Genomic DNA, 26,984 nt, shown 5'->3' on the forward strand with positions numbered 1-26,984 from the left:
GGGTGCTAAGCTATGCACTTCACTAACTGTTGGGGCACTTGGTTTCAGGCAGCAACTTAATGGTACCTTTATTTGAATTTGTTTTTCCTTTTGTAAGGGAATGAAGACACATTAAAGCACAGCAAGGTGCATGCTAAATGGGCGCAGCATCATCCATCCATCACTGCAAGTGACATTAATCATTATCAGTCACAGACGTAACAGCCCCCACCCGCCCCAAAAAAAACAACCAACCAAAAAAAAAAAACAGTCTTAAAGTGGAAAAGCAGGTAGACTTTGGTTAGCTCTGACAAAACACTTGTTCAATATCCTTGTTGCTAAACTTGTAACCCTTGCATAGGTCGTCATTTCAGGAGTTATATATATGTACTGTATGTGTATATACATACATATGTTGTATGATATGTTATACGTATAAATATACATATATAAATATGTGTATATGTATGTAACCTGTAAATGTATCTTGTCTGTTCCAACGTTTTGGTGACATCACGTTTCCCTCGTGTAAGCGACTGACGTGCTTTACATAGTTGTGTCTGAACTGCGTTCCTTCGTGAGCTTTGGTTGCTAAGGTCTCTGTGCTTTGGTTGCCATGGAGGGATATTGATTCAATCCTCAAGGGCTGTGGTCACATCCTTGGTAGCTCACCCATTGTTATGATAATAAGACAGCCCTGGGTGGCTAGTGAGTGATAATCTTGTTTGGTCTATGGAGGAAGGATTTTTTTTGTGTGTGTGTGTGCGCATAGTGTTGTGACATTTTAACCCCAACACAATTACCAACTTAATTACTTAGACTGCTTAAAGAGTCATGTAGTCCAAATCTTTGGACTCTAATTGACAATTAAATGCATTTGGGTTTAGTGACTTTTTCTCTCATCTGTAAAATCTAAATCACAAAATGAGATATTTTAAACACCAATATTGAAGCAGGCAGGTGTGTTGGTGGTTAGTTCCTCTGTTTATTAAAACTTATTAAAAATGTGGCGTCAGTGCAAATATTGCGCAACCTGTGGCGCTCTCACACGCAAGCTGGCGTGTTGTTGCTGTTGAAGCGGAAGATTAGGGGGAATAATGACAGGGTGAAACGAGGAGGCGGGGGCGTTCAGATTGAGAGACTAGCCATGTGAGTGCAGACACAGGCAAAGCAGCCATTCAGCAGTGGGATGGATCCTGACTACTAAAGAGGGAGAGGGAGCGAGAGAGAGCAAGAAATGGGGGAGTGGTGGAGGAGAGAGAGACAGAGCGAGCGAGCGAGAGAGAGAGAGAGCGCGGTAGAGAGGCAGTGAAAAAGAGAGTAAAAGGGTCCGCACGGCAGAATATAAATCTGTATGTTAACAGGACCAAAGCCGAAGGTCTCCGGGCGGCTTCAGCAAGCTTCTCCGTTGGGGACGTTGGCCATTAAGCATCAAGAGGTGGTCGTCCCCATTAACTGAGGATCTGTGCAGGCAGGGGAGAGAGGAAAAAAGTGGGAGCCAACCGAGGGATTAAAAAAGCTGTGTGAGCGCCGGTTGTCAAGCACAGTGGTAGGCTGGCCGGAGGTCTGTGACCCCCCCACCCCCATTCCCCGCCCTCGCTTTCATCCCCGGGAAGAAAAGAGAAGAGCAAAGAGGTGGCGGTGAGGGACCAGTGAGCCATTTCTCTTCTTTATTACCTCCATTCACAAAAATCATCACATCCCATCATCACAGCGGCTTCATAGAGGCATTCTCTGTCCGATCACGGGAGGTGTGGGTCCCGTTGGCCGCCGGGGCTTAGCACTGCTCTCTTCCAAAACGCTTTCCACCGCAACCGGCAACCCACCCCGAATCATTCCTCGCAACCGTCCCTATGTTTTGCCATTCCCTCCATCCTCTCTGGCTCTCATCCCCCCCGCGTTCGCACCACTCCGGCATCAGCAGGCACTGCGTTACGCTGGAAGTGGGTGTCTCCGTAGCTGGCATTGTGTTTGGTGTGGCTACAAAGGACAGCGAAGCGTTGCGAGGGGCAGAGTGAGAGCCGCCGAGACATAATAAAATAGCTGCCCCAAGAGATAGAAGAAGAAAAAAAAGGGGGGAGGGGGACCCGCGAGAACAGCCGGCAACCATCGCGCAGGGTTAATTGTCATGAAAAGGCAACTACTTGAGGGACGAACAACCGTTTTAAGGTAGCCACTCAGTGGGACTAGTGCCACTTGTTTAGGGTGAGAAGCACAAAAACAGAAAAAAGAAGCAGAGTGCCCGACCAACACTGCCGTTTGGATTCTGCCGTTGCCAAGCAAAAGTCTCTGACCTGAAGTTCTCGGCGAGGCAGAACTGAGCATCTCCCCACAACCATGAAAGGAAGCTCAGAGGACAGCATTGAAAGCATCAGGCCCTCGAACCTGCAAGCTTTCGCTAACATATCCACCCTACATGGCATGAGTCACATATTTGCCTATGGGCACATGACATTCCGCCGGTTCCTCTGGACCCTCTCCTTCCTGGGCTCCCTGGGCTTGCTGATGCTAGTGTGCATGGACCGGGTGTCATACTACCTAGAGTACCCCCATGTCACCAAGCTGGATGAGGTGGCCGCCACCAACCTCACCTTCCCGGCCGTTACCTTCTGTAACCTCAACGAGTTCCGCTTCTCCAAGATCACCAGGAACGACCTCTACCACGTGGGCGAGCTCCTGGCTCTGCTCAACAACAACTACCAAATTGCCAATCCACACTTGGCCGAGCCCGAAGTTCTGGACGCTCTAAGGGATAAGGCGAACTTCCAGAACTTTAAGCCCAAGCTGTTCAACATGACTGACTTCTACAACCGTACCGGCCACGACATCGGTGACATGCTACTGCAGTGCACCTTCCGGGGAGAGGACTGCTACGCCGTCAACTTCACCACAGTGAGTAGTCCCCCGTTTTTAACTTTTGGAATCCTCCAAGCTTGCCGTTGAACATTCCACCATGAACCTGGCAGAGTCTTTCAGTTGAGACTTTTGGCTGGGTTCAATTGATTTGAAAGCGATGCCTTGCTCTGGTGTGGATGTCCATCGGAGAGACGACCTGAGATCCTGCTGCATGGAGACGGTCGTACTCCCCTGGTATAGCCAAATAGCAAAATATATGCTTGATGTGGTTTGACTATCCTGATTTGACACATTTGGACTAATTCATGTTGTAGTTTTCAGTCATGTTTAGTCTTTGGAGAGCTTTCTAAAAATCAAATACTGAGGGGAAAAACACTTTTCTGTCAGTAAAAGTGAAAACGAGCCTTTTTTCTCTTTCGGAAACTTATTTTGGGGTGTATCAAAGCCAAACAGTTTTTTACAGCAGGAATTTAGCAGGGAAACATTTACCAGGATTTTACCAAGTGATCTGCATGATTTTCTAGCAGTTGGTTATAAAACAAAAATAAAAGCAACCTCTTTCAGTATTTGTTTCCGTTGTCAACGTCCAAATAAGGTGAAGGAATGAGGGGAATGTGCTGTGATGCACTGAACAGAGCTACTCTGAACTGGGAGTCTTTCTTGCCCAGGTTGCCATTCTCTCATTCAGTTTACTTTAGAATTGTTGCATTAATAATAAATCCTCATGCATTTAAAGTATATTTGCTAGCCAGTTTAATTACAATAGAAGTTGCAGAGTGTGAAAGGAAAACATGAAGTAACACTCATCCTCAGAGGTTGAGAAGCATGGTATTTCTAAATATTCTTTTGAGGACTGGGGTCTTGGTGACCTCTGCTTCATCATGATGCAGAATCCCATTAGAATTTGAGCCTTGATTTGAATCTACCTGATATATAAGGTTGACTCCAAGTTGATTTCCCCTGATTGTACAAGTGATTGTGATCTTCTCATCTCTGTTGTCCACTGCCTGATTGGAGCGATCAAGCACTTTTAATTATCAACAGCCTACTTTATTTGAGTAAAACATGTAACAAAGGTCCCTAAGGCACCGTCTGGGATACACAGATTTTCTTTTATTGGGAAGGAAGTGTCCTATGGCCAAAAACAAAAACACAGAAGGGGAACAGTGCAGACTGCGGAAAAGGAGCCCAACTGAGTTCCAACATATTTGTTCTGATCCGCTCTTTGAGGTCCAGCTTTGATGGATCACTGCCTTACTAACTTATTCCAGCATAGAGCGTTTGATTAATGGTGGTTTGTTAAATATTCAGAAGATAAATAATATCTGCAGCTGTCTAATCCTTCGGTTGGTCAAAACTCATTTCTCTTGTTGAGAAAACCAAAGCTCCGTTTAGAAATTTCTGCATATACAAGTTTTCAAGCAGAGTATGACCACTTTGGCTGACTAGAAGTCACTGTGGTAGCAATAAATGTGTCTAAATCTGTCTGCACTTTGATTTGTTTTCCTTGCTGTTGCTTCAAACCTGGTTGTGTTTTTTTTTTTTTGTTGCTTTCTTGTGCGCTTTGAGGGTCCTTTCGCACCCTTTTCAATGATTCCACACAACTAACTGTGAACACTGACATGGGCTTGCTGAGGGAGTAATTGAGTCTTTAGTTGGCATTTGTGGTGTGTGTGTGTGTGTGTGTGTGTGTGTGTGTGTGTGTGTGTGTGTGTGTGTGTGTGTGTGTGTGTGTGTGTGTGTGTGTGTGTGTGTGTGTGTGTGTGTGTGTGTGTGTGTGTGTGACATCATTGATTATCCTATCACTCACCCACCTGAAAGGTCCATTGATTGCGTCACATTTTTGGGTCACAGCTGTAGTTTAGAACCAAAGGAATTGAAGAATTACACTGATCAGTGGCTTGTAATTTGTAAGCATTCCTCTAGATGCCACCAGAACCAGCGCGCTGCATCTTTCTTAAGCGTGTCGCTGTGTTTTGTCACCCTTGTCCACTCATGTCCTATTGGTGTCATTTTCTTTTACTTACTCAAAGTCATTATTCACCAGCGGTAAACTGATAAGGCGACCACAGGCAGGGGATGTCAGTCTCTTGATTATCACCCCCCTCACTCCCCCTCACCACAGACAAGTTGAGAGGCAGCTTTACAATGCAAAGGACTGGTTGAGTGATGAGCTTTGACCTTGAATATATGCAGGGAGAATTTCATTAAACCGCGGTTGTGATGCATGTGGGGGAAGCAAAGCATTTATCCAGCAGTTTTGGAGAGCTGCAGTTTCTTTTCTTTATCATTATTTTAGAAATGCCATTAAGTGCTGAACTTGAACTCCATTGGTTGAAGGTGCTGGCTGTGACACTTCTCAGATGAAACATGTGTTTAAGGAGCAGCAGGTTGAATTTTAAAATGGCCACTTCTGAGAACATGAAAGTCATCAAAGCAGTTATCAGGCTGTACGTTCTCAGGTCAGGGCAAAAGTACTTCAACTTTTAAAATCAGCTCTTTTCAGGCCCATTGTAATCCTTTGTGAATAATCTCATCATTAAATAAAATGATGTCTGGGTCCCCCTGAGATTTTTTTTGGCCTGAGTTTCTTCCACACACCACAGATGATGAAACACTCTCTTTATGTGGTGTCAAAAACCCTTGCAGTAAGATTGTGAGCCAGAAAGAAATCTCCCTCTGAAGTTTCTCTGCTACGGCTGAGGCGAAGGATCAGCAAAGAATGAACAGATTTTGATTCTGTCACACGATTTGATATCACAGTGATATTTTGATGTGCCCTGTATGTGATACATACCCCCCCTCTCCCATTTGCCCCCAAAAAATTGATGGATGGATGGATGGATGGATGTATGGATGATGGGCCATTTTATTTTAATTCTCAGGTCGTTGCCTGATCACAGTGTTTAGGTTGCCGTGTACAACTCAGACCCACATTTATTTATTTATTTCTCCCCGCACAGTTTTTAGAGCAGGTTGTTTCTTTGCCGTGGTTAAATTGGCAGAGCAACATATCACAGTTGACCAGATGGCGATTCACATTCTGGTAATAATAAGCAAAGCTATCAGCTGCGAGGAGGAGACCCTGGAAACTACACATTTGTACCGCGTTCAAAGGTCCTTGGAAATAAATGGACGGTTTATGGAACGTTGGCCAGCGGCTGTGATTTTGTGGGTGACCTGTTAGCAGGTCAAGCACGGATGTCAGCGACGACGATATTAATTAGTATTTTGTCTTGGCAACGATGCGCCATAGCCATGAAAGTTGTATTTCCAGTTCCTCCCTGAAGGGGGAGGAGAGCAGACTGACAACGCACAGTGCCGACAGGTTCCATACAGTCAGTGTGTTGTGAAACATCATGGAGAGAGTTTTCTGCTGTTATGCCTTGGTCAAATTTCAATTTTGCACTGGTGCACTTTGCCCTCCCCCTCACATTCATCACCTGCCCCTTCTGCCGTTTCGGGTCTCTGACAAGCTGAATGATGATCAGCGCATTTGGGTTTTCCAAATGTTTGCATTTGCCGCTGACATCCAGTCTGTCTCTAAACGACGCACTCAGTCAAACCTTTGTTTGCACACCTTCTTATTGTGTGTGCGGAGAAACAAATGGGAACAAATACTCACAGGCGTGCCGGTTTTCAGGAACATTGTGGTTGACACAGCCAAATGGAGTCTCGCATGGAGGGATGCACGGTAAAGGAACTTCAGAGAGACTTTTTTTCCCTCCTCCCACCACAAAGCAGCAGATTGTCAGTGTTGGATCAGCCTCTGCACAGCACACATTGTAAGTCCCTTATTTTTGTGAAGGGGGTATGTGGGCTGACTTCAAAGCTATCCCTAGAATTCAGCTGGTGATGGTGACTGAGTGAGGGTTTTTTTTTCTTTTTTTTTCTTTTTTCTTTTTTTTAAATTTGCAACATTTAGTTAATTGTTTTTTAAGTGTCTGCATGGTACCACCAGCTGCTTGGGAGCTGCATTCAATTTGTCAGCGCCTTAGACAGGAAGCAGGGGTGAGGGATGCGAGAGCGCGGTGAAAAATGTGGCGATGTCTGGCGAGAAGTTGGCAGAGAAAGCAGGACATTTCATTCCAGAAGCTGTTGAAACGCGTGATGGAAAGTCACGCAGCACGATCAAAATCACTGTTTACCGCAGAGGAGCAGCAAAGGTGATTCGTCTAAATATAAAACTCTTTGACCATTTCATAATATTACTTCATCGACTCATAACTGCTGTCACTCTAGTTTAAGGGGTTTGTGCTGTTTGCTGTGTCTCACTGTGACTCACTCTGTGCTGCAGGTTCCAAGCAAATGTGCAAAGAGAGAAGATCCCCTCTGCCTCTTGTTTTTTTAGGTATCGGTTGCAGGGGGGAAAAACAATTGCCCAAATAATAGTTAAATGATTTTTTCATGTAAAAGCTGAGACATCCAGCTTTCAACAGGCAAATAGCAATAACTGACTGATTTGCAGCGTTTACGAAGCCCACTCGCCCTGAATCACTGGCAGGCTGCTTGAAAACAGCTTTTGGATAGTAAATCAAGAACAGCACAAAAATAGGTTAAGGTTTGTGGCATCTGATTATGTGTTTGAATGTACAAACAAACTCATGGAAAACTATTATTTCAGATATGCAGCCCAGCTGGTGGCTCGATAGCACCTGCTAGCCCATGTTGGGCTGCAGGCTTCGCGAGCCCTGGAGCCATTTCTTCTGGAGCGAAAGCCGCGCATTCTGCCGCACTTTCTGTTTACCAGCACTTCCTGGCCACTAATGCGTGACTGTCAGAGATAGGAAGTACAAAATATGGCTCACTCCTGCCGCGTGCCACTTCTGCTGTCACCTCCAGAGAAATGATGGCGCCGCGCAGTGCGAGAACTCGCACGGTGACGCAACCGGGCAAAAATGGACAAAGGAATTAGCATTGATTTATGCCGACGGTTGGTTGCTGAGTTGTTGCAGGAGCGCAGCAGCAAATTCAAAGTTCATCTTTTAATTCAAACATCTTTGTTGTGTTCTTTTCCTTCAGTGGTCACATCATTACACACCTAACAGCGCAAACGCTCCTCTCTTTTAAAGCCATGGCAGTCACAAGCTGTGCTTAAATGGCATTAAAGAAGGTGCCTTGGATGCACCAGCTGTGGGTAAAGTCGCCGTCCCTCGTATCAGCAGCTCGCCGAAGGTTTACAGCCGGGGCTGCACTGCCACTGTCTCTGTCACTGACTGATTTACTCAGCTTCACTTTTATGCCATTTGTCCCGTTGATGCCCGGAAGGAAACGTTTGATCCTGTGACCTTAGCTGACACCACAGTGCAGGCAGTGGACAGAGCTGCTCTGAAGTGAAACATGGGCTGTAAAACACAGAGGAGACCACTCACTGTGTTTTACACTGTGAGTTTTACAAAGCAAACTAAAAAACAAACACACAAAGAGAAAACAAACAGACGAAAACAACTATAAATATAGCAGGCTTTTTCTTTATTGCTGAAAGGGGGATTTTAATTTACAGCTCACAATTAAACATGACCGTACAGACACGGGCCATCTGCTATTTTTTTCCTCCTCGGTCTTCTGCTTGATGCTGGAGTTCACGCACGCCTCGTCACTACAAGTCCAACAGGGAACAATCCTGCAGAGATCATTTTCCACCACTCAGGAATCATGATAGTCTGGAAAACAGCCTCCATCACAGTTCTGCCTGTTGTTGCATTAGTTGAGATGGCAATCAATCTGTGTTGAACTGTGAACACTACAGCTTGGCCTTCACCTCACTCGACAAGGGAATAGGGGGTGGAATTTTTTCACACCATCCACATTCACACACACGATTGCTTACTGACCTGCAGCCATCACCATGTCGCTCTTCTGTCGGTGGTGCGTGCACCAGGTGGACGAAGGCCGATGCCCCCGGCTTATTCATTAGTTATCCTGGTCAGAACTGTTGCACTATATGCCGTGCAAGCCCAAGGTTCCCGACCCTTGGGCTACAACATCAATAACACCCAAGCAAGCTGCTCATCATACACTTCAAAAACTGCACATATGGACACAGACACCAAGGCTCATTTAATCACCATGGTCAGTGCTATAAAATGACTGTATAATATAACTATAAAATGAGATGTATACAGAACCAATCACATGCACACTGACCAAGTCAAATAAGTTCATTATCAAAATAAAATGGCATTGCTAGACAGAAAGCTTGGACTTCTCCTGGACTCATGAAGTCCAAACCAATGAATGAGCCAGCTAACCAGGTCTTGATAGATTCTGACAATTCCGATCGGATAACATGTTTTCAGGACCGTTAACCTTTCATTGCTGTTATGCACCTGACCTTTGTGTCAGGCTCATGTAGAGAAAATGTATTATATTAAATGAATTAAAATGGAATTTTCAAAATGATAATTATGTTTTACTTAATTCTTAATACTCTTTGAACCTTTTTTGAGCCATGGCACATTTTTTATGCTTTTTAGCCTAACAATGACAATATAGTCTCTTAATTTAATTTATACTCACTCAGTGTGATACCTGGGCCCGTTAAGAGAAGCTGTTGTCCAGGGAGGAATTGAGGAAAATGGGATGACATTCATTTTAAACTACAGTCTCTCGACAATGGAATGTTATATTTTCGTTTATAGACCATATAAGTGAAATTGCTAACAATACAGAAAGCACAATTTTTAGTATTTAATCTGTGGTACTAATATTAAATAAGTTTGCACTTCTTCTCACTTCTTTTCCGGCATTTTTTTTCTTATTCTTTTAAGTTGTCCCTGTCTGTCTGCAGATGTCCTGCTTGCTTGACGCTATTCAAATCTTCAAATTATTTTCTTCAAAATAACAAAAGTCTGGCTCGACAGCAGGCACACTAGGACCATTAAAAGGGAGGTTTTCCAGGCAGGAAATCCAAATGCAGATGGTGTTGTTTTTGTTGTGCTTTAAGTAGCGACACAGAGTTACTTTATAATATTTAGCTGAATATAAAAAGTCTGTTGGCTGGAGAGACAGAGGGTGGAAAAATATGCTGTTCCGCCATCAGATTAATGCACAAAGACAACGGAGTCATCGTCAGCCAAAAAAGTGTTATTTGATGAAAAAGACATGGAGAGAAAAGATGGAGTCAATGTCAGGATTTTGACTGTTTGATTGAATTGAAGTCCTAAATGATCTCTTTGGGTTCTCTGTCCGATAGTTTCTGCTCATTTTCCTGTTCGCTTTCACGAAATCAAATCCGCGACCACAGGAGACTTGTTATCTTTTGATACTGAAATCCACCATCTTCATCTCATTACCCGTCAGCACTTTTATCTCTTGCAATGGCAGATATTTCTGGAAAGGGCCCAAATGTTGACCACGTTGTTATTCCTCCCAGTCGGGCCTTTTCTTTGTATTCCCGTTGAGGGCTTTGAAATAATCCTCGACGGTGTCTAAGAGCGCCTCATGTCGCCGCTCGGATTTGAGCAGGAGGGGACAGTGCCAGCTCCACGTTGAAGTGGAGCTGGCACTGTCCCCTCCTGCCCTTTCTCCTCAGATGACCCCCCCCCGCCCCACAAAAAAAACAAACAACTAATTGCCTCACTGCTGTGGACGTAATTGCAAAAAAGGGAAAGCAAGCTCATAATTGTTATTAGTTCTGCAAAAACAAGATTTTTCCTCAGAGGCTTTTTATCTCTGTTACGTTGTCACTTGCATGCATCTCTGTCAGTGGCCTGTCAGCCTTCAATACACCTTGATCCAACAATTAGATGTAGTATGAAAATTCATCCACCCCAAACTATTGCAATACTCCTAATTGAGACAGCAGAAGCAGCTTTTTGTTTTTAAGCATGACCAAGAAGGCGGGGACACAGCAGAAGCAAAGAAGAACTGCAGCCATTGATTATTTTGACTAGTATTGACAAAGAAAAAAAAAAAGGGGGGGGGGGCATGATGCATGTCGAGCAGCTTGTCCTGCTGAAATACCCACCACATAAAAGTATGTAAAAAAAAAAAAAAAAAAAAAAACAAGGGGGAAATGTACTGTGCGTGCATTGTCAACTCCTCAGTATGTCACTATCCAAAATGTCGCTGTCTGAAAAGTCTCGAAGTTGCTGAATGATGTCATTGTCTAATTTGCATAAGTGGCCCTATGCAATATATACTTATAATATAATACTTACCACAAATATAAACAGCGGTGGAAATAGTGTTTGACAGCAACAAAATTAAGAAAACAATGCCTGAAGAAAAATTGTTATGAAAGCATCTTTTTAATGAACTGTATTGATCAATCTTTTTAGCTCTTTCAGTAATAATCTATCAAATGTTCTCATTCATCTCATTTTGCCCCCTATGTGTCTTAGAGGAAGTTTTTTCTGTCAACTGAAACAAACTTTCTAGTCTTTTAGTGATTTAGAGACTCTTTGCTTCTAAGAATACAGAAATGACCCCTCCTTTTTAAAATATCATTTGCGTGGTTCAGCAGTTACATTATTAAATGGAGTTTTAAAAGTTGCTGTTTCAACACGGTGTAGAAATGGAGAAAGAACACGGTTCAATAATCTTAAAGTGAGCATTAAATCGAGAGAGACTACAATATTCATTACGTTTTATGTTTTTTTTTTTTCAAGCCTGAGGTGAAACAACAACAATTTCATTGTGAATTGATTTTTCGTGGAGAGAAAGACACACATGACTAAACTAACTGATTAATGTGAACGCAGCGAGTGGCCTCAGTGGACGCGGCGGTTTGTAGGTTTTTGCGTTGTACTGGAAAAATAGTAGCAATTTAGTTTTACAGTAAGAAAAAGCTGATTTATTTTGTAGTCTTGTCTGTGCAGACAGAGAGGAGAAGAGCATGCTCCTTTCTCTTCAGCTGATGGTCCGGCGCACAATTTGCACCTTCTGTTTGCATGAGTGCTTTCTTCAAATCAAGGTACATCAACAACAATGAGAAAAAAAACCAAATGAAAACATCTCACGCTTTATCGATTTTGCCTCCCACATGTTCAGAATGTTCATCAACTCCATGCAAATTTTGCTCAGAGCCTGAAAACAGGCAGTGTCCTTAGTTCGTTCCCAGCGACAGGAATCATTTCATGTCATTATCTTGATTGTGATTGCTTCACGCAGACAGAGAGCCGCAGCCACTAACTCATTTTCATTAATTAGCTGCGTTGGTTTATTCAAATTTAACAGACTAGGTTAATTGTATTATAAGCCAAATTGGTTTTGGTCTCATTGTTTTGTCAAACTGTTTTTGAGATGGAGAGAAATTTATTCTACCAACATTTTAACTTTTCACATTTTGTATTAAAACCACTGATATGTTACCAGTTTTATACAACAGTCATAAGATATTCTAAGAGGCAAATACTTTTATGTGACCATGTTCTCTATTCTTTGTTAAACTCACTTAGTTTCCCTGTTTCTTAACAAGCATGACATGATCCGTCATGTCATTTGTCCTCTAACGCAGTGGTCCCCCGACCACCGGGCCGGGACCGGTGCCGAGCGATCGTGCGTTCATGCCGGTCCGTGAAAATATTGTCTCACATTAAACTGGGCCGTGGTGCTAAAAAGGTTGGGACCACTGCTCTAACAAACATGCACGGGATGTTTATATGTTCAAAATCCAGGGATCATTTGAGCTGAATCCTAAATAAAAAAGATCCTCCAATACACCCACTGATTACAGTGTTGTGTGCATCTTTATTCTCACTCTGGCTCACGTGCTCCATATTTCACGGTGTGTAATGGCTGCCGTCTTTTACAGCGTCAGCTCAACTGTGTCGAGTAATACATCGCAGGTCAGTGGCCCTTCAAACAGTTCGGTCCTTGTGAGAGTACAATCTCTGGACCAATGCCACGGTTAGATAGAGACATTATCGCAGCTGGGTTTTACTACAGACTTCGTTTTTTCTATACGGTGTTTGCAGAATAATAATTGTGCAGTGCAGCCAAATGCTGAAACGCAGGCGAAATAGTGGGACTGGCCAATAGAAGGTCATATTTTAGCCTGGGTAGGAATACACCTGGACAGTGATGACATGTGAACATTAGCAAATTAATCATGAAGCTCGTTGCTTATTCCAAAATAAAGGCAAGCACTTTCCAAACGACATCTTTCGTCAGGTGACTTGCTATGTTGCAATTTTCTTTAACATGATATCAGTTGTAAAAGTGAAATCATGGGGGGGGGAAAAAACCCTGGGAAAATACTGTGCAGCACACTTATTGTCATGGTAAAATTAGCACTATATGGTACAAAAAAGTGAACAGAATTCTATCAAATTGAAAAGGAAGAAATTGAAAAATAAAGAAAATATGAAAACTTTCTCATTTGACTTAATACCCATTAATGTGGGAACATATAGCTATTAAGATGACAAATGTGGTGGGTATTTAATTGACACGTCACAGTACACAGTTACGCTAATGGCAACTTTTAATGGTGCATGCCAAAATGTATACTTTTCTGGTAATACATGCACACAGTAGTTGGTGCGCATTTTACACCAGTTTAAGTGCATGCGCACTGTTCTTCCAGTCAGTGAGGGTCGCTCATCTACAGGTGTGCTGTGTGCCAAATTGTTCCAGATGTGCCATTTTCCAACTTCACTTCGCAGGCTGACAAACCTTATTAGTATTATTATTTCACTCCCTGTTTGTGTGTCAGAGGAATTCCCTTTGATCTTTTTTGCACGCACAAAAGATGCGTGTTATTGAGATGCATCTCATGTGAGCTCAGTTTTTACATTAGTAGTAGTTGTAGTAGAATCTCCACTGGCTTCTGTGTTAGTGCTCTTCATGGAAGTGCACTAAAGGAAGAGATAACCATCTGCCACTTTGTGGAGGGTCTTAGAGGGTTATCTGCTGGAATGGATTATTGCTTAATGTAGTGCTCCATGATAGTTGAGTTCCCTCATTTCAGTGCAAACTTAAAAAAAAAAGAATTGGAAAGTAAAGCTCATACAGTCTGCTCTGGAGTCCACAATAAGCACTGTTACCCAACTCATCTGCTCGCTCTCTCTGCTGCTCCCGAAACTTTTAACTCTTTTACTCCAAGCTGCCTCTTTAAGGCACCGCAAAAATTGACCACACTGATTGGGAAATGACATCTAATTATCCAGCTGATCAATTTATTGGGTCAGTGAATATTGCAGCACTCAGCAGCATTAATACATGAGCGTAGTTCATAGTCTGTATCAAACAAGCACCCTGCTAAACGGACTTCTGGATCTTCAGGGCTAAAGAGAGTGGCAACATTTGTCATTTTTTTTTAAATTATTTTTTCTTCATGTTGTGGACCTCAGGTTATCGTCGATACTTTTCATTCTTGTCTGAAAATCCTTTGCATGGTGAAGCCCAGGATGTCAATACATACTTTCCTGCCTCTACTGAGATGCTTATGGGTGTATTAAAACTGTTTTTAGTTTTGCTGATTTGGGGACTGGAATGTTTTTTTTTGTTGTTGTTGTCGTTGTTGTTGTTGTTGTTGTTGTTTCATTGTCATGCAAAGGGCTTTCTTAATCCTCCCAGTTTTGCCTGTTTTGCTTCATGATGTGAACTGTGAGGCTTCACTGTCAGTTTTTCAGTATTTGGCTGAATCTGAGCATAAATGATTGTTTGATACACTTCCCAAAAAATCTTGTTTCTTCTTTAAGTTGGCACTCTTTCAGTAATCACCAGCAGAGGTATCGGTGAGATCAGAAAGTTCTTTGTGACATCAGGGCTTACTTCCATAACAACAGTATACTCAATCCCCTAAAGAAGACCAAGTTAAGGCTGGGAACACTGTTGTCATTTTTATGAAATTGTTGTGAATTTTGCACAAATGGGAACTTAAATGTGACAACAAGTGCTGCAAAATTCCAGAACAGTTTTTCTGTTCAGGATTTGAGTGTGTGCCCTGATTCAGGCTTTGTGGGACAATTTGAAATCTCTCACAACTTGATTTGTTTTTAATATATATATTCCATCCTGTCTCCCATTGTGCTTGGAAGAAACATGATGCTTGTTGTTGCTATGAAGTCCTGTGGGGCTCATTATAGCAGTGGACTGGAGGACATAAGATAATAGTTTCACTGGGGACACATTTCTCACAAAAAAAATCCATTTGGAGCAATAAAAAGCCTCCCTTTTCTGTGAGTGTTTGCTTTTTTTTTCTTGTGGTGAAGGTGTTGGGCTATTGATGACCACACCATCCCCAAATTATTGTTTGACCTGTGTCATGGAAATCTCAATATGTTGGCTGCCTGCTCGCCACCTGTGGATCTCCAGCAATCAGGTTAGTGAGGAGTCAGAAACATTCAGACGTGGGCTGCAGGAGGGTTCTCAGAATCAGAAAGTGTCTCCGTGGCCACAGTGTCAATCTCCTGGTCAGTGGTGCTTTCGACAGCACGTGACGTGTGGACTAAACAGCCCCTGCTCTGTGAGATGCAGGTAATAACAGTATGGAGAGAAACAACGTCAGAAACCCGGCAGAGACGGTCAAACGCAGTGAACGTCACACTGTACCATGGCACAATGTTGTCACGGGTTGATTTTAATGACCTTACCTGGAATGTGTTGTGCACTGAGGAGGAGTAGGTGACTCATCTCCTTTGCATTTCCTATAACAGCGCTGAAGTGTCTCTGTTCTCCAGCGCAGTTCGTACCTCCCTGTTCGCCATCTCATCCTCCATTACTGCTGGATTAGTGCACTGATTCACCTGCGGCGCGCAATGCGGAGGAGCTGTTGCTATTTTCATCAGAGGAGCAACCGTGTGATTTTAGATGAATAACGGCCCCTTTGTGTTTCCCTAGTTGGAAATTCTATGTTGCATTTACTGTGTGAGTACGACCTCTAGTACCCCCCTTTCCTTCTGCTCCTCTGGAGTTAAACGCTCATATGTAGAGTGTAGACCTATCTGTCTGTCTGTGTATACACATGTATACGTATATACACATATGATTTTAAAAATCAATCCTTGGTTCCAGTGGCGCCGCCTCGCAATGATCAACGTTGATGAAGATAATAATGATGGAAATCTTTGTTTCGAACACGCACAACCTAAACAAAACAACACAAAGCTACAGCAACATGCTTGAAAGGCAGTAGGAGGAAGTGTGTACTTTATAAATCCTCCACCTTCTCAATTGTTGAGCAACAATAATGTCACTCAACATTTGATTACTGAACAAGAACATCTGTAATTCCCATGAGATTGTTTGTTTAGAAAAACCTCAACATTTAGGTTGAGGTTCTGTTCTGTTTACAGCACTGAGCTCATTTTTCCTCAGTTCCTGCTAAATCTGCTTTGTTACATCAGCAGAAATGGGGAAAAATGCAAAGCAGTTGTAAGGCAGGCCAAGTTGTCACTTCCATACGACATCCATACATACACCAAATACTTAATTGGAGGTTTGGTACAAGTACTGTACATTGATGAGCTGAATTTTGCTTGTGGCAGCCAGGACCTTTAAATTTATTGGCATGAAAGAAATAACCTTGAAGGCAGTGTTTTGTTTTGTTTTGTTTTTTATCTCCATCTTTGAAAATTCCAGTGTGGGTCATTGCCAACTTGTTGGATGATGTCGACACCAATCAGTGCCTCTTTTAAGAAGAAAAAGACGGGACGGATGAACAGTGGATGGTCAAAACAATAAACAAACAAAGGAGGCGACCGCAAGCAAGATAATTAGTAGCAGCTGCACAATACTGGGAGTTCTCTTCACTAAATTGGAAGAGTTGTCAATTCGGTCTCTGTGAAATACTTTGTAAAGATTTGTACAGAGACTCCTAGGCCAAGTTTTTTTTTTTTCATGAAAGACTGCCGTCCCTGGATTGAAGAACTGACCATGAAATTACCAAACACACTAGTGTGCTTCACACACCCAAGGAAGAAGGTGGTCTCCTCCTCGACCCCTTTCCCACTCTGTCTTTTTGTTTTTGTCGTCTCGTTATTCATCGGCATCGCCCCTTATCTGCAGACGATGCACACGAAGAGTCACAAGTGGCAGAGGAGAGCACGCCTTTGTCGAGCAGCCTCATTCCAAACACTTCAATCAGCCGCTGTTGAAGGTCTCTCCAGAGAAAGCGGCTGTACAACTGGTTGTACAGCTGCACTGGCCGTGCTACAACCGTACGCTCCAGTCCATGGATCGTGTTGTTGCGTAAAAAGTCCACCACGTCAGCGAGGTGCCAGCGGCCAGAGCAGGCCTGAGTGTGTTTCTCCTCGCTGGGCCGTGGGAAGTTCTCTCTGCAGACCAGCCAGTGTCTCACTCAACGCTGCTTAGTCATGCCTACCGTGCCCCAGGCGTGATCACCGTCCGCCCGCATGGAAATGGAAAGCACTCAATGGCTACAGAGCTTCATCGTCCTTGCTGGTGCCCAGCGCTGTTCCAGACTTTCCACTGAGAGGCGGCGCTTGTTCTCTCAGAGGCCGCAGTCGGGAGCAGCGACCTCATTAGAATGAGCCGAGCCGGGGATGAGTAACGACCGTCATCATGAATTTATGGAAAAGCAGCGCAAATGAGTGATCGCTGACTCATTGAGTGGCTCTTTCTTTTTTTTTTTTTAAGACGTGTTTTCACTTCCGTCTGCTGGCCACATCTCTGTGTGACCATCGGTGCGCTGGGTTCGGTGTTATTGTGTGCAGTCCTTTAATAAAGAAGTCACTCACACAGCAGATTGAGCCGTGTTATTCCTCAGGTTATTTCCTTTTTTTTTCTTCTGGCAATTGTTTCTTGTGGCAATGGCTTGTTGAATCATGTCGTCATTTGCTCTCATTCACATTGGCTGTGTAGAATGAGACCCAACCTTAATCTGACAATGACTCGTCTTCTATATTTTATTTTGGAATTTCTGCCCTTTCACGTTTCATCCTGCTGCTTTAGCTTCTGCCTTATTCTTGTTGACTTGATACGTCCCTGGTTAATTCCCTCCTCCTTATGGTTTGATGTCCGTATATCTGCCTTAGTTTCTTTCATTTTATACCCCATTTTTTTTAGCATTATCTTTCTATTGTTCCCTGTATTTTACATGCAGCTCAGCTTATGTTTTTACTCCCTCCTTCTTCGAGGACAGATTAGATGTGTTCCACAAAGCTACTTCAGTATGAACCAGACAAAATTCAGTCTTCTGTTCACAAACTCTAATCGGTCCAAAAATTCAGTGTGGAACGCAAGACACTCCTCACCCTCAAGGAACGTCTTCTTGGTTCCGCTACATCACAAACTTCTTAACTTTTAAAAATAGCAGCCAACTAGCCTGTTTTTGCAGGCAGTTTCAACAGCACTGTATGAATACATTCTGTATATGCTCCCAGCTATAGTGGTGCATATTGATCAGTCATTCATGTTTAGATGTGCACTTGGTGCAAGTTGTGTACAGTATGTGTGATAAATGGTTATTTTTGTTGGATTTTACAGCATTCTTCAGTATAGATGTAAATATTTGGAAAAAGGTAAAGCGTTTGTCCTGTTTTGAACTCTTCCTTCCCTACACACTTATTTTGCCAACAAATGCTACTTTACTCTGAGTGCTCACCAGCTGTACAGTAGATATGTCACAGTGCTGACCTTTGCTCCTACGCGTCACTTCAGTGCTACTACTGCTGCTTTTTTATCAAAGCTTTTGGAAAACAATCCCCAGGAGATCTTCGCCATCCAAACAGATGATGCCGTGCTCATCCATATCATTCTCTTCCATTCCTCTGGCTTCAAGCTGCATTTTATTTTGGATGCAAGTCTTTGTGTCTCCACTGTGTTCTGTAATACTTCTGTCTTATCTGCTGAGGGCATTTTGGAGTCTGCATTTGGGCTCGCTAATCTAAATTGTGAGTCAAGCACCGTACACAAGGGTTTGGGATGCGGCCTGGAAAATCATCCTGGGCTCGTCCATTATCCTAATGAACTCATTATTGTTGTGATAATTGTCCTCTGTTGACACATCTGATTGGAAGCTGTTTGCAAGTGTTTGTTCACCACAACTTTACTCGTTCAGTATGCTGATGTGTTCATATGAATCCTGCCACACTGTCGTTTGACAAAAACAATCCACTCCATAAGTTTTCATGATGGATGTCAAAGCAGTTTTTATGGGGGTCAGTTTCATATGTTACTTTTGTCTGAAAATGAATTGAAAAACTGTGCTGAATACTACCTTTTTTTTTCTTCTCGCAGTGCAGAACGCGTGGCAAGATTTGCAAGTTCTGTGGGAATCTGCCGAACGGTTGTGTTTGCGATTAAAACGGGGGTTTTAGAGCGCTTTCAAACTGCTCGAGACAGACGCCTCACTGCAGAATACATTTTCCCAGCCAAAGAAAGATCTATTGGAATGGGAGCAAGAGGAGTTTCTGTGGCTGTCTCCAAAGGGAGCAGGAAGATTAAAGATAAAGGCAGGAAAATAGCGCCTCAATGCAGACAGTTACTGGTACAAGTCTCTTTGGGCTATTATTAGAAACATTTGTGCTTGAGCTCGGAATCCGTGTCTGAGCAGAGGCAAGGCTCACTTAGACTGATGTTCCTCCCTAATTTGCAGGTGAGGCCCCTCCTCATTCAGCCTTGTCACAGACTATTTCTCTTCTAGTCCTCCAGGAGAGGATTTCACTCAAACTCAGCCCGTCTCATGTCCTCTTTCGCCCATCAGCCTGCACCCAATCTCATTCACCAGGGCAATCTTGTATCTTGTCTGCAGACCAGACCCAATGTGGGAAAATGCCACGTTCTCGTCCCCAGCGAGTGCGGGGGGGGGGTGGTGGTGGTGGTGGTGGGCACATTTGCGACATTATTGGCACACGAAGGCCCCGCATGGCGTGACATTTTTACATGACAGCAGACAGGCAGCGAGAAGATAAGTTCTGCTTGCATTCATAAAATAGAAGCGACAATTGTTTTTTTTTCGGGTTTTTTTTGTTTAATAAATGCGTGGCCGATTTCCTGAGACCTTTGTCATGCCGGTTTTTCTGCTGCCGGTGTCTCTATCCTGGATGATGTCATTCTTCCATTGTGTTTAGCTTTGTCTGCCTTGAATAGAAAAGTGCTGGTTGGCTCTTATTGCTGATTACTTGTCATTATGTGCTCAGAACAAGTGCTGCATCTGTCTCCTCTTGCTTTGCACAGGTTTTTTTGGTTTATATCTAAATGCTTCATGTCATGTCATTCATTCATTCATTCATCTTCTATACCCGCTTATTCCTATTCAGGGTCACAGGGGACTGCTGGAGCCTCTCCCAGCTGTCTTAGGGCGAATGCTTCAAGTCAAAAAATAAAAAATCTGAATGGCGTCCAAATCAACACACTTGTGTGTCGCAATATCGAACATAGTCGCACAAACAGGGATTTCTGTAAAAGGGCTGTTTTGTGAAGTAGCTGCTGTGTGAATTCTAACAAACTGTACTAGCTGTACCAGATTAGTAGATTTGCGGGGTTGTGCTTCTCCAGTCCAGACTTGGTGAAAGTCCCACATGCCACAGGCACGCTGTGGCAGAAAAGCACTTGTCTTACACCAGGGGGTGAGAAGCAGCTCCCTCAGCCAGGAGGGAGAACATTCTCCTCCCCTCCAGTCTCGCAAACCAGAGCGCCTCCTGCCAAGAGGCTCCGACTGCACCGCCACCTGGTCTCCTTTTGTACATCAGATACCAGCCAGACACCCGTCCATAAGGCGGCCAGGCTTCCCACAAAGCCGTCGTCCCGCCACTAGACCTCAGCGAGAACCCTGGAAACGACTCGTATAAATAATTGAGCACCAGTGAAGAGCATTTAGCTAATAGTCTTTGTTTGATATGTGATGGAATTAGAGGATTAACGAAGCAGAAAATCTGTCTGTTTATTTATTTATTTTTAGAGGGTAGTATTTGGCAGTTGTTGGAGTCATTCTAGAGCATTGCACCACTACGCCAAACGTACAAATCAAAAGCTGTGTCCCAAATTTGAAATTTAATCCAGTTGTACTAAAAGGAGACGTATTAATCAGTTGACAAATTAATCCTGCAGGTTTTTTGGTGGCTATTTTGACATAATTGGCATTTGCTCACACTTTTGGCAAGCATCATGTGCCTGTATGTTAAACTTTTAACATCAAGGGGCAATGTGTGTAGGTGTTTATAAATGTGTGCTTTCTTAGCCATCAAAATGGAACAGTGGAGATATAGGTGAGTTTGCATAGTTGTTGCTGACACTACTGGGATCTTGGCAACATCACAAACATCTCTAGAGTTCGCAGAGAATGATCCCCAAAATGGGAAATATCCAGTGAGTGGCAGTTGTGTGGCTGAAAATGCCTTGTTAAACCCGGGTGTCAGAATGGACAGACTTGTGGGCGCCGTAGAACGGCAGTAGTAAGGTCAAATAACCCCTGGTTACAGCCAAAGTCTGCAGAACAGCATCTCTGAACGTGCAACACCTCCCTCTCTTAAAGCAGAAGGGCTACAGTGGCAGAGGACCACACTGGGAATCTCTCCTGTCTGCTCAGAACAGGAAACACCGGCTACAGCTAACATGGAATCACCAAACCTGACAATAACAGGCTGAAAAGCTCTGCCTAATCTGTTGAACCTAGATTTCTGCTGTAGCAGGGTCAGAAATTTACGGACACAAAATGAAAGCAGGGAGCCGTCCTGACTTGTGTGAAGGGCTCAGGCTGTTGTTGGTGGCGTAATGATGTTTGGGGATATTTTCTCGGTTTTCTCAGCGGTGCACCCCAGGGATTTGGTGAAACAGGAGACCCAACGAATCTGCAGCGAGTGCAGGATAGATTCATATTAGTATGGCCTAAAACCTGAGGGGAATGCTCCCTTGTCGAATGCTAAAATGTTGTTGCCACAAACAGTTCTCAAGGCAAAACGTGTTCCGAGCAAGTTGAGGGCCCACAGAACGAAGTGATCAGTGAGTGTATTTTGCATGCACAGTTTCTGAAGCCACACACGGATGCAGACATTATTCTTACTCAGTATGTGATGGGCGGACGCTGACCTTTTTTTTTTAAATGGAATAGTCCTAAATGTCAATCGCCTGTGACCGAAATCTAAGTCTTCAATCTCTTGGATGTGAACTCTGACATTTAGAGCCCATGTTTATCTCATTGATTCCGCACACATCAAATGCATCGAGGCATTGCAGGCAAATTCCTCTCCCTACCTTCGTTTTTTATTTATTTCTCTTTGTGCATAGGGCTGTGCGATTGGTGAATACAAATTACATGTGATATTTAAACAGTCATAACATTTCCCCTGGAATCAAACAGTCAATGCCCAGTGCGGGTCGCTTCTGTCAGCAGCATGTTAAACGGCCTACTGAGTGTCTGTAATTTCCTTGCAACCTCCACCTTTGACAATTTCTTTTTCACCATGCGGTTAGAGCTGAGCACATTTTTTGCCTTGCTTTGTCCTGATCAATTCAGATAAGTGGAAGGAGACCATTTACCATTTAATTGATTTAATATCAGTTTCTTTTATAAAACATTCGTGCAAAGAAAATAATTAAGTCGGGATGCAGTTTCGTCTTCACTTCGACACAAATCTCGATTGTGTGTCAGGTCTCAAAACTGAAAACTGTAGGCCACCTTCATATTTGTATTGTGCATGTACAGTATGTGTGTATGTGTATGTGTGTGTGTGTATATATATATATATATACTGTAAATGTCTCGTCTCGTAACTCTCAGTAGGTCTATTATAAGCAAAACCAAAATTCTCAGGCTGTCATTTGTTTGTTGAAGGTGAATGAAATTCCTTCCTCACAGTTTGCATGAGCGACTAACTTTTTCATTCTGTTTAGGTTGTGCTGTTAATTTTCTTCAAGGAAGATGATTAGAAAAAAAAACACCTGCCCGTGGATTTTAGTGCGTTTATTTTGAAACTGCAGAGACAAGATCATCAAACGCCCTTTTCATTTGTCATAGACTGCAGGCTGCTCTGATTTTGGCCGTCTTTCTGCACAGACCGACAACGCTCAGCTCTTCTGTGGCTGCGACTTTTTTGCCGGGACTATTGCTCGGCCCACTGAGCATCCCCACTTGCTGCTGGAACACTATACACACGTTATCAATCACAGTGCCACGAGGACTGACTAATTCGCCAGGCTCAGCAGGATCCGTGCTTAGAAAATACACTCCCTTGATTAATGTAGTGGCCACGCTCCAAGGAAAAGTCTTTCTGTATCTCACAATTAAAACCAATCACATGAGAATCATGTTAAGCAGTCTTAAGAAATACAATTTATTTATCTATGTTTTGTGGCTCCATTCCATGGCACAATTTATGTTTTTTTTGTCTGTCCGGAACCTTAATTAAGCCCATCCATCAATCAATAAGAGTTCTATCTTTACTCCCAAATGATGTTAAATTGCACACATAATCACACCATCGCAGAAATCAATCAAGCCTGTCGGAACTCAAGGCTGTTCAGAGATCCAGAAATCGTTGTATGGGTCCTATATGAGGAGACTCGTCTGTAGGAACATCACTGGATCTGTGCTCTGTCATAGTCTGTAAGCATCAACAGACAGAAAAGCATCATCCATGAGAAAATGGGGACAAAACATCATCTATCTGTTCTGCTGTGAAACACCGTGTGTATTTTTAAGGCATTTTCAAATCCTCTTGCAATACTGCAGTCTAGACTGGTGTTGAACATATGTAATTACCTGGGCCTCTGTTGGTGGGATTAGAAGCTGAATTAAAATGGTGCGAGTGCATCAGGGAATACAGGGGCCAGAGGCAAAACCAAGCTCCAGAATTTAAATTGGCAGTGGTCGCAATCATGACTCAGTAATGTGAGAATCTACAGCATCAGTGGTGTTTTTACCCTGTTGCAGTAATTCCTGCTGGCCACTTTTGGAATGAGGTTTCTTGCAAATTCTGGGTTTGTGATCCCCATAATGAGAAGAACTGCGGTTGCCCGCTTCAGAATAGGGAGGTGACTGGAACCCAAGACACAGGTTTAACTCTAGCTTGCTTCTGAGAGAGAGCTAACTTCTACCCTTGGTTACCATGGCAACTGAATTATTACTTTGGGATATATGGACTTCACTCACAGGTTTTCTGAATTAATTACCACATTATCTTATTAATTGGGTTATGTTTCTGTCATATTAGGCTCTATAGCACATACTTTATATTGAACATGAGCAATCCCCCGCCCCCAAGATCCTGATAGTAGATGAGGCTGTGGAACTTCAGGCAGACCTACATTATACATTGGCAGATTATTGTGAGAACATGACAAGCTGCACTGACATTATAAAAACAAAATAAAAAAACTTCTGAAGTGTCTGTGATGTGGTATCTGAGAAGGTGAAACAAACATCAACCATTGTTCTTGTAGCCAGTAGATTCTTTGTGTAGCTCAATGTTTAGTTTAATTTAGTGCAAATTGGACATTTCTTTTGTCTTGGTGATGCAGAAGATATCAGCGACGCCAGGCATCAGTGACATAATATGTAGCAATCCCTTTACAAGTGCCATCACTGCTGCAATTTAGCAGCCAAATTCAGACAAATTGTTCATATTTTTGTTGGTGGTCATTTCCCATGGAAAGGCTTCAAAAGCAAATTGCCGTTTTGTTTGAACAAGTGACACAGTTCACCTCTAGCAATGCGTACACACATTTCTAAGATGTATATCAGAAGTTTGATTTCTTTCATGAATTTTGAATGCCCACCTGTTTTCTCCAAAAGTCAGAGGTATGCGTATGATTCCAGTGGAGCATTACTTGACATTAGTTTTACCGTGGTCCACACTTTATTCATTCTGTGTGAATTAATTATATATATCTTTTATTTGTGACTACTTGTGAATACTAGCTGTAGTGCAAAAATGTAGGTAAAATTCCCCTGTGGGACCACTTCATCATTTGTTTGAGGTTTTTGCAACTTTTTCTTATAATGGTAAAGTACAATTGACGTACAAGTTTCCTCTCACTGGCTGGCTTTAGCTGAACTTCACAAGTACGTGTCCTGTGATTGGATAAGCCCTGTGAACCTGACAGACTTAACTCCACCCGGGGATCCGGTTGATTTAGTTACCGAATCCGGCAATTTAAAATGTAAATACTGTGGTGCATTGGAGCCACAGCAGCGCCAGCATTTTCAATTGTTTAATTACTTAATAATTCAATTGTTTGTTTTGTTATCGTCTTGTTGGTCTCTCATACAAATCAACGACAATGAGCAGTTTATTGGACCAGTTTGGACAAGAGTTGAACCTGACAGAGTGTAGTTTTGGTGGTCTCGCTTTGTTGAGGAATCTCTTAAAATTGCCTTTTTTGTAATTTTTGACTATCGACTATACGATACAATACGGCCGATAGTCGAACCTCGGATTCAGGAGGAACAGTGCGGGTTCCGTCCGGGTCGTGGAACACTGGACCAGCTCCATACTCTCGGTTCGGGAACCACATGATTGCGTCTCTGCTTTTTGCGGATGATGTGGTCATGTTGGCTTCATCGAGCCAGGACCTCCAATGTGCACTGAGGCGGTTCTCAGCCGAGTGTGAAGCGGCTGGGATGAGAATCAGCACCTCCAAGTCCGAGGCCATGGTTCTCGACCGGAAAAAGGTAGTTTGTCCTTCCCGGGTCGGTGGGGAGATCCTGCCTCAGGTGGAGGAGTTCAAGTATCTAGGGGTCTTGTTCACGAGTGAGGGGAGGATGGAGCGTGAGATCGACAGGCGGATCGGTGCAGCATCTGCAGTGATGCGGTCGCTGTACCGGTCCGTCGTGGTGAAGAAGGAGCTAAGCCAAAAGGCGAGGCTATCGATTTACCGGTCGATCTACGTTCCCACCCTCACCTATGGTCACGAGCTTTGAGTAGTTTCCTCCGCAGGTTGGCTGGGCGTACCCTGAGGGATAGGGTGTGAAGCTCAGCCACCTGGGAGGAGCTTGGAGTAGAGCCTCTGCTACTCCGCATCGAGAGGGGCCAGCTGAGGTGGCTCGGGCATCTGTTCCGGATGCCTCCTGGACGCCTCCCTGGGCAGGTGTTCCGGGCATGTCCCACCGGGAGGAGGCCTCGGGGAAGACCCAGGACACGCTGGAGGGTCTATATCTCCCGGCTGGCCTGGGAACGCCTTGGGGTCCCACTGGATGAGCTGGAGGAGGTGACTGGGGCCAGGGAGGTCTGGGCATCTCTGCTGAGGCTGCTGCCCCTCACCTCATTGCTGGCTTTCTGACGGATACCCGGCTAGTGCCTGTAATAACCATATGAACACAACCGGCTGTATGCTAATTGTGGAGAAAATGAAAGGACAACTGCAACACAAGTTATCCAAAGCGCAACGGAAACAACAAGAACAAAACTCTCATAATTCTTGAAGGTTTATCTCAATTTAGCCTCTAGGTTACTTTAGCCTCCAAGGCTTTGAAATGTAACTTTTCAGTCACAATCCTGCAAGAGCATAGCACAGCAAGGCTCAAGTTTGCACAATAATATATATGCACACACACACACACACACACACACACAGTGACACACAGACAGAAAACTGCATTGGAAAAGGGATGATGGATTGCCTGCTTTCTGTTGGATAAAATATTTCAGTTCAGTTCCGTTTAGAGTTTAATTTTCCTCCAGCAGCCAAATTGTTATTGGATTTGCAGTAGGCAGTACGGAGACAATTAAAAGCACAATAAAAACATGAACACCAGGGAGCACAGACTTTCTAAAACAATTCCAATCAAACCATATGGAACAACACAACCATCTATGAACATCTTAAAAATGAATCACTTGATCACTATTTAAAGGTTGTTTATTAAGGAAAGGAACATTTTTTGCATTATTTCACAAACAAAAACCCCTGTCTCTAACTCCATCCATAGTCCAACTAGACTGACGGTGACTTCTGCAGAACTTGCCTGTTTAAGATGCTTGGAAGGAGGAGCTGCACGTTGGTAATCCTCCATCCTGTCTCACAGTTCTCGATGCAGAAAAGCTCCCCTGAAAGGATAAGGATAAATAAAAAGAAAAAAGGAAGAACATTTTATAAAGTAAAAATGGCTAAACTCAAGAACCTGGAGAACAAAACCATCTTTATACAGGCCATCATATAGACTTAACTGATATGATCTCCCAGAAAGCTCTGAGTCGACTGTATTGTTTTTTTTTTCTTATTTTTATAACAGTATTTACCTTTGGTTCCTATAGCTGCAGAAACATTCTTCATTATTTCTGTCATGTTTCCCACTGCAA

At 43.3% G+C, this 26,984-nt stretch overlaps 1 protein-coding gene across 2 annotated transcripts in view; it reads left to right on the top strand.

Moving 5' to 3' along the window:
- Positions 1-974: 974 nt before the first annotated feature.
- Positions 975-26,984, top strand: part of asic1c (acid-sensing (proton-gated) ion channel 1c) — a 96,750-nt gene continuing 70,740 nt past the window's right edge. Inside the window, exon 1 of one of the 2 annotated variants that reach the window (XM_076021628.1) lies at positions 975-2,871. In XM_076021628.1, coding sequence (XP_075877743.1) covers positions 2,317-2,871 — 555 coding nt within the window. In that variant the 5' untranslated portion in view covers positions 975-2,316. The remainder of the gene's footprint in view (positions 2,872-26,984) is intronic. The other variant, XM_076021626.1, reaches the window with a different exon arrangement.

The sequence above is a fragment of the Nelusetta ayraudi genome, unplaced genomic scaffold (genome assembly GCF_046127955.1).
Source record: "Nelusetta ayraudi isolate G7.1 ecotype Tasmania unplaced genomic scaffold, CSIRO-AGI_Nayr_v1 ptg000011l, whole genome shotgun sequence".
NCBI lineage: Eukaryota > Metazoa > Chordata > Actinopteri > Tetraodontiformes > Monacanthidae > Nelusetta > Nelusetta ayraudi.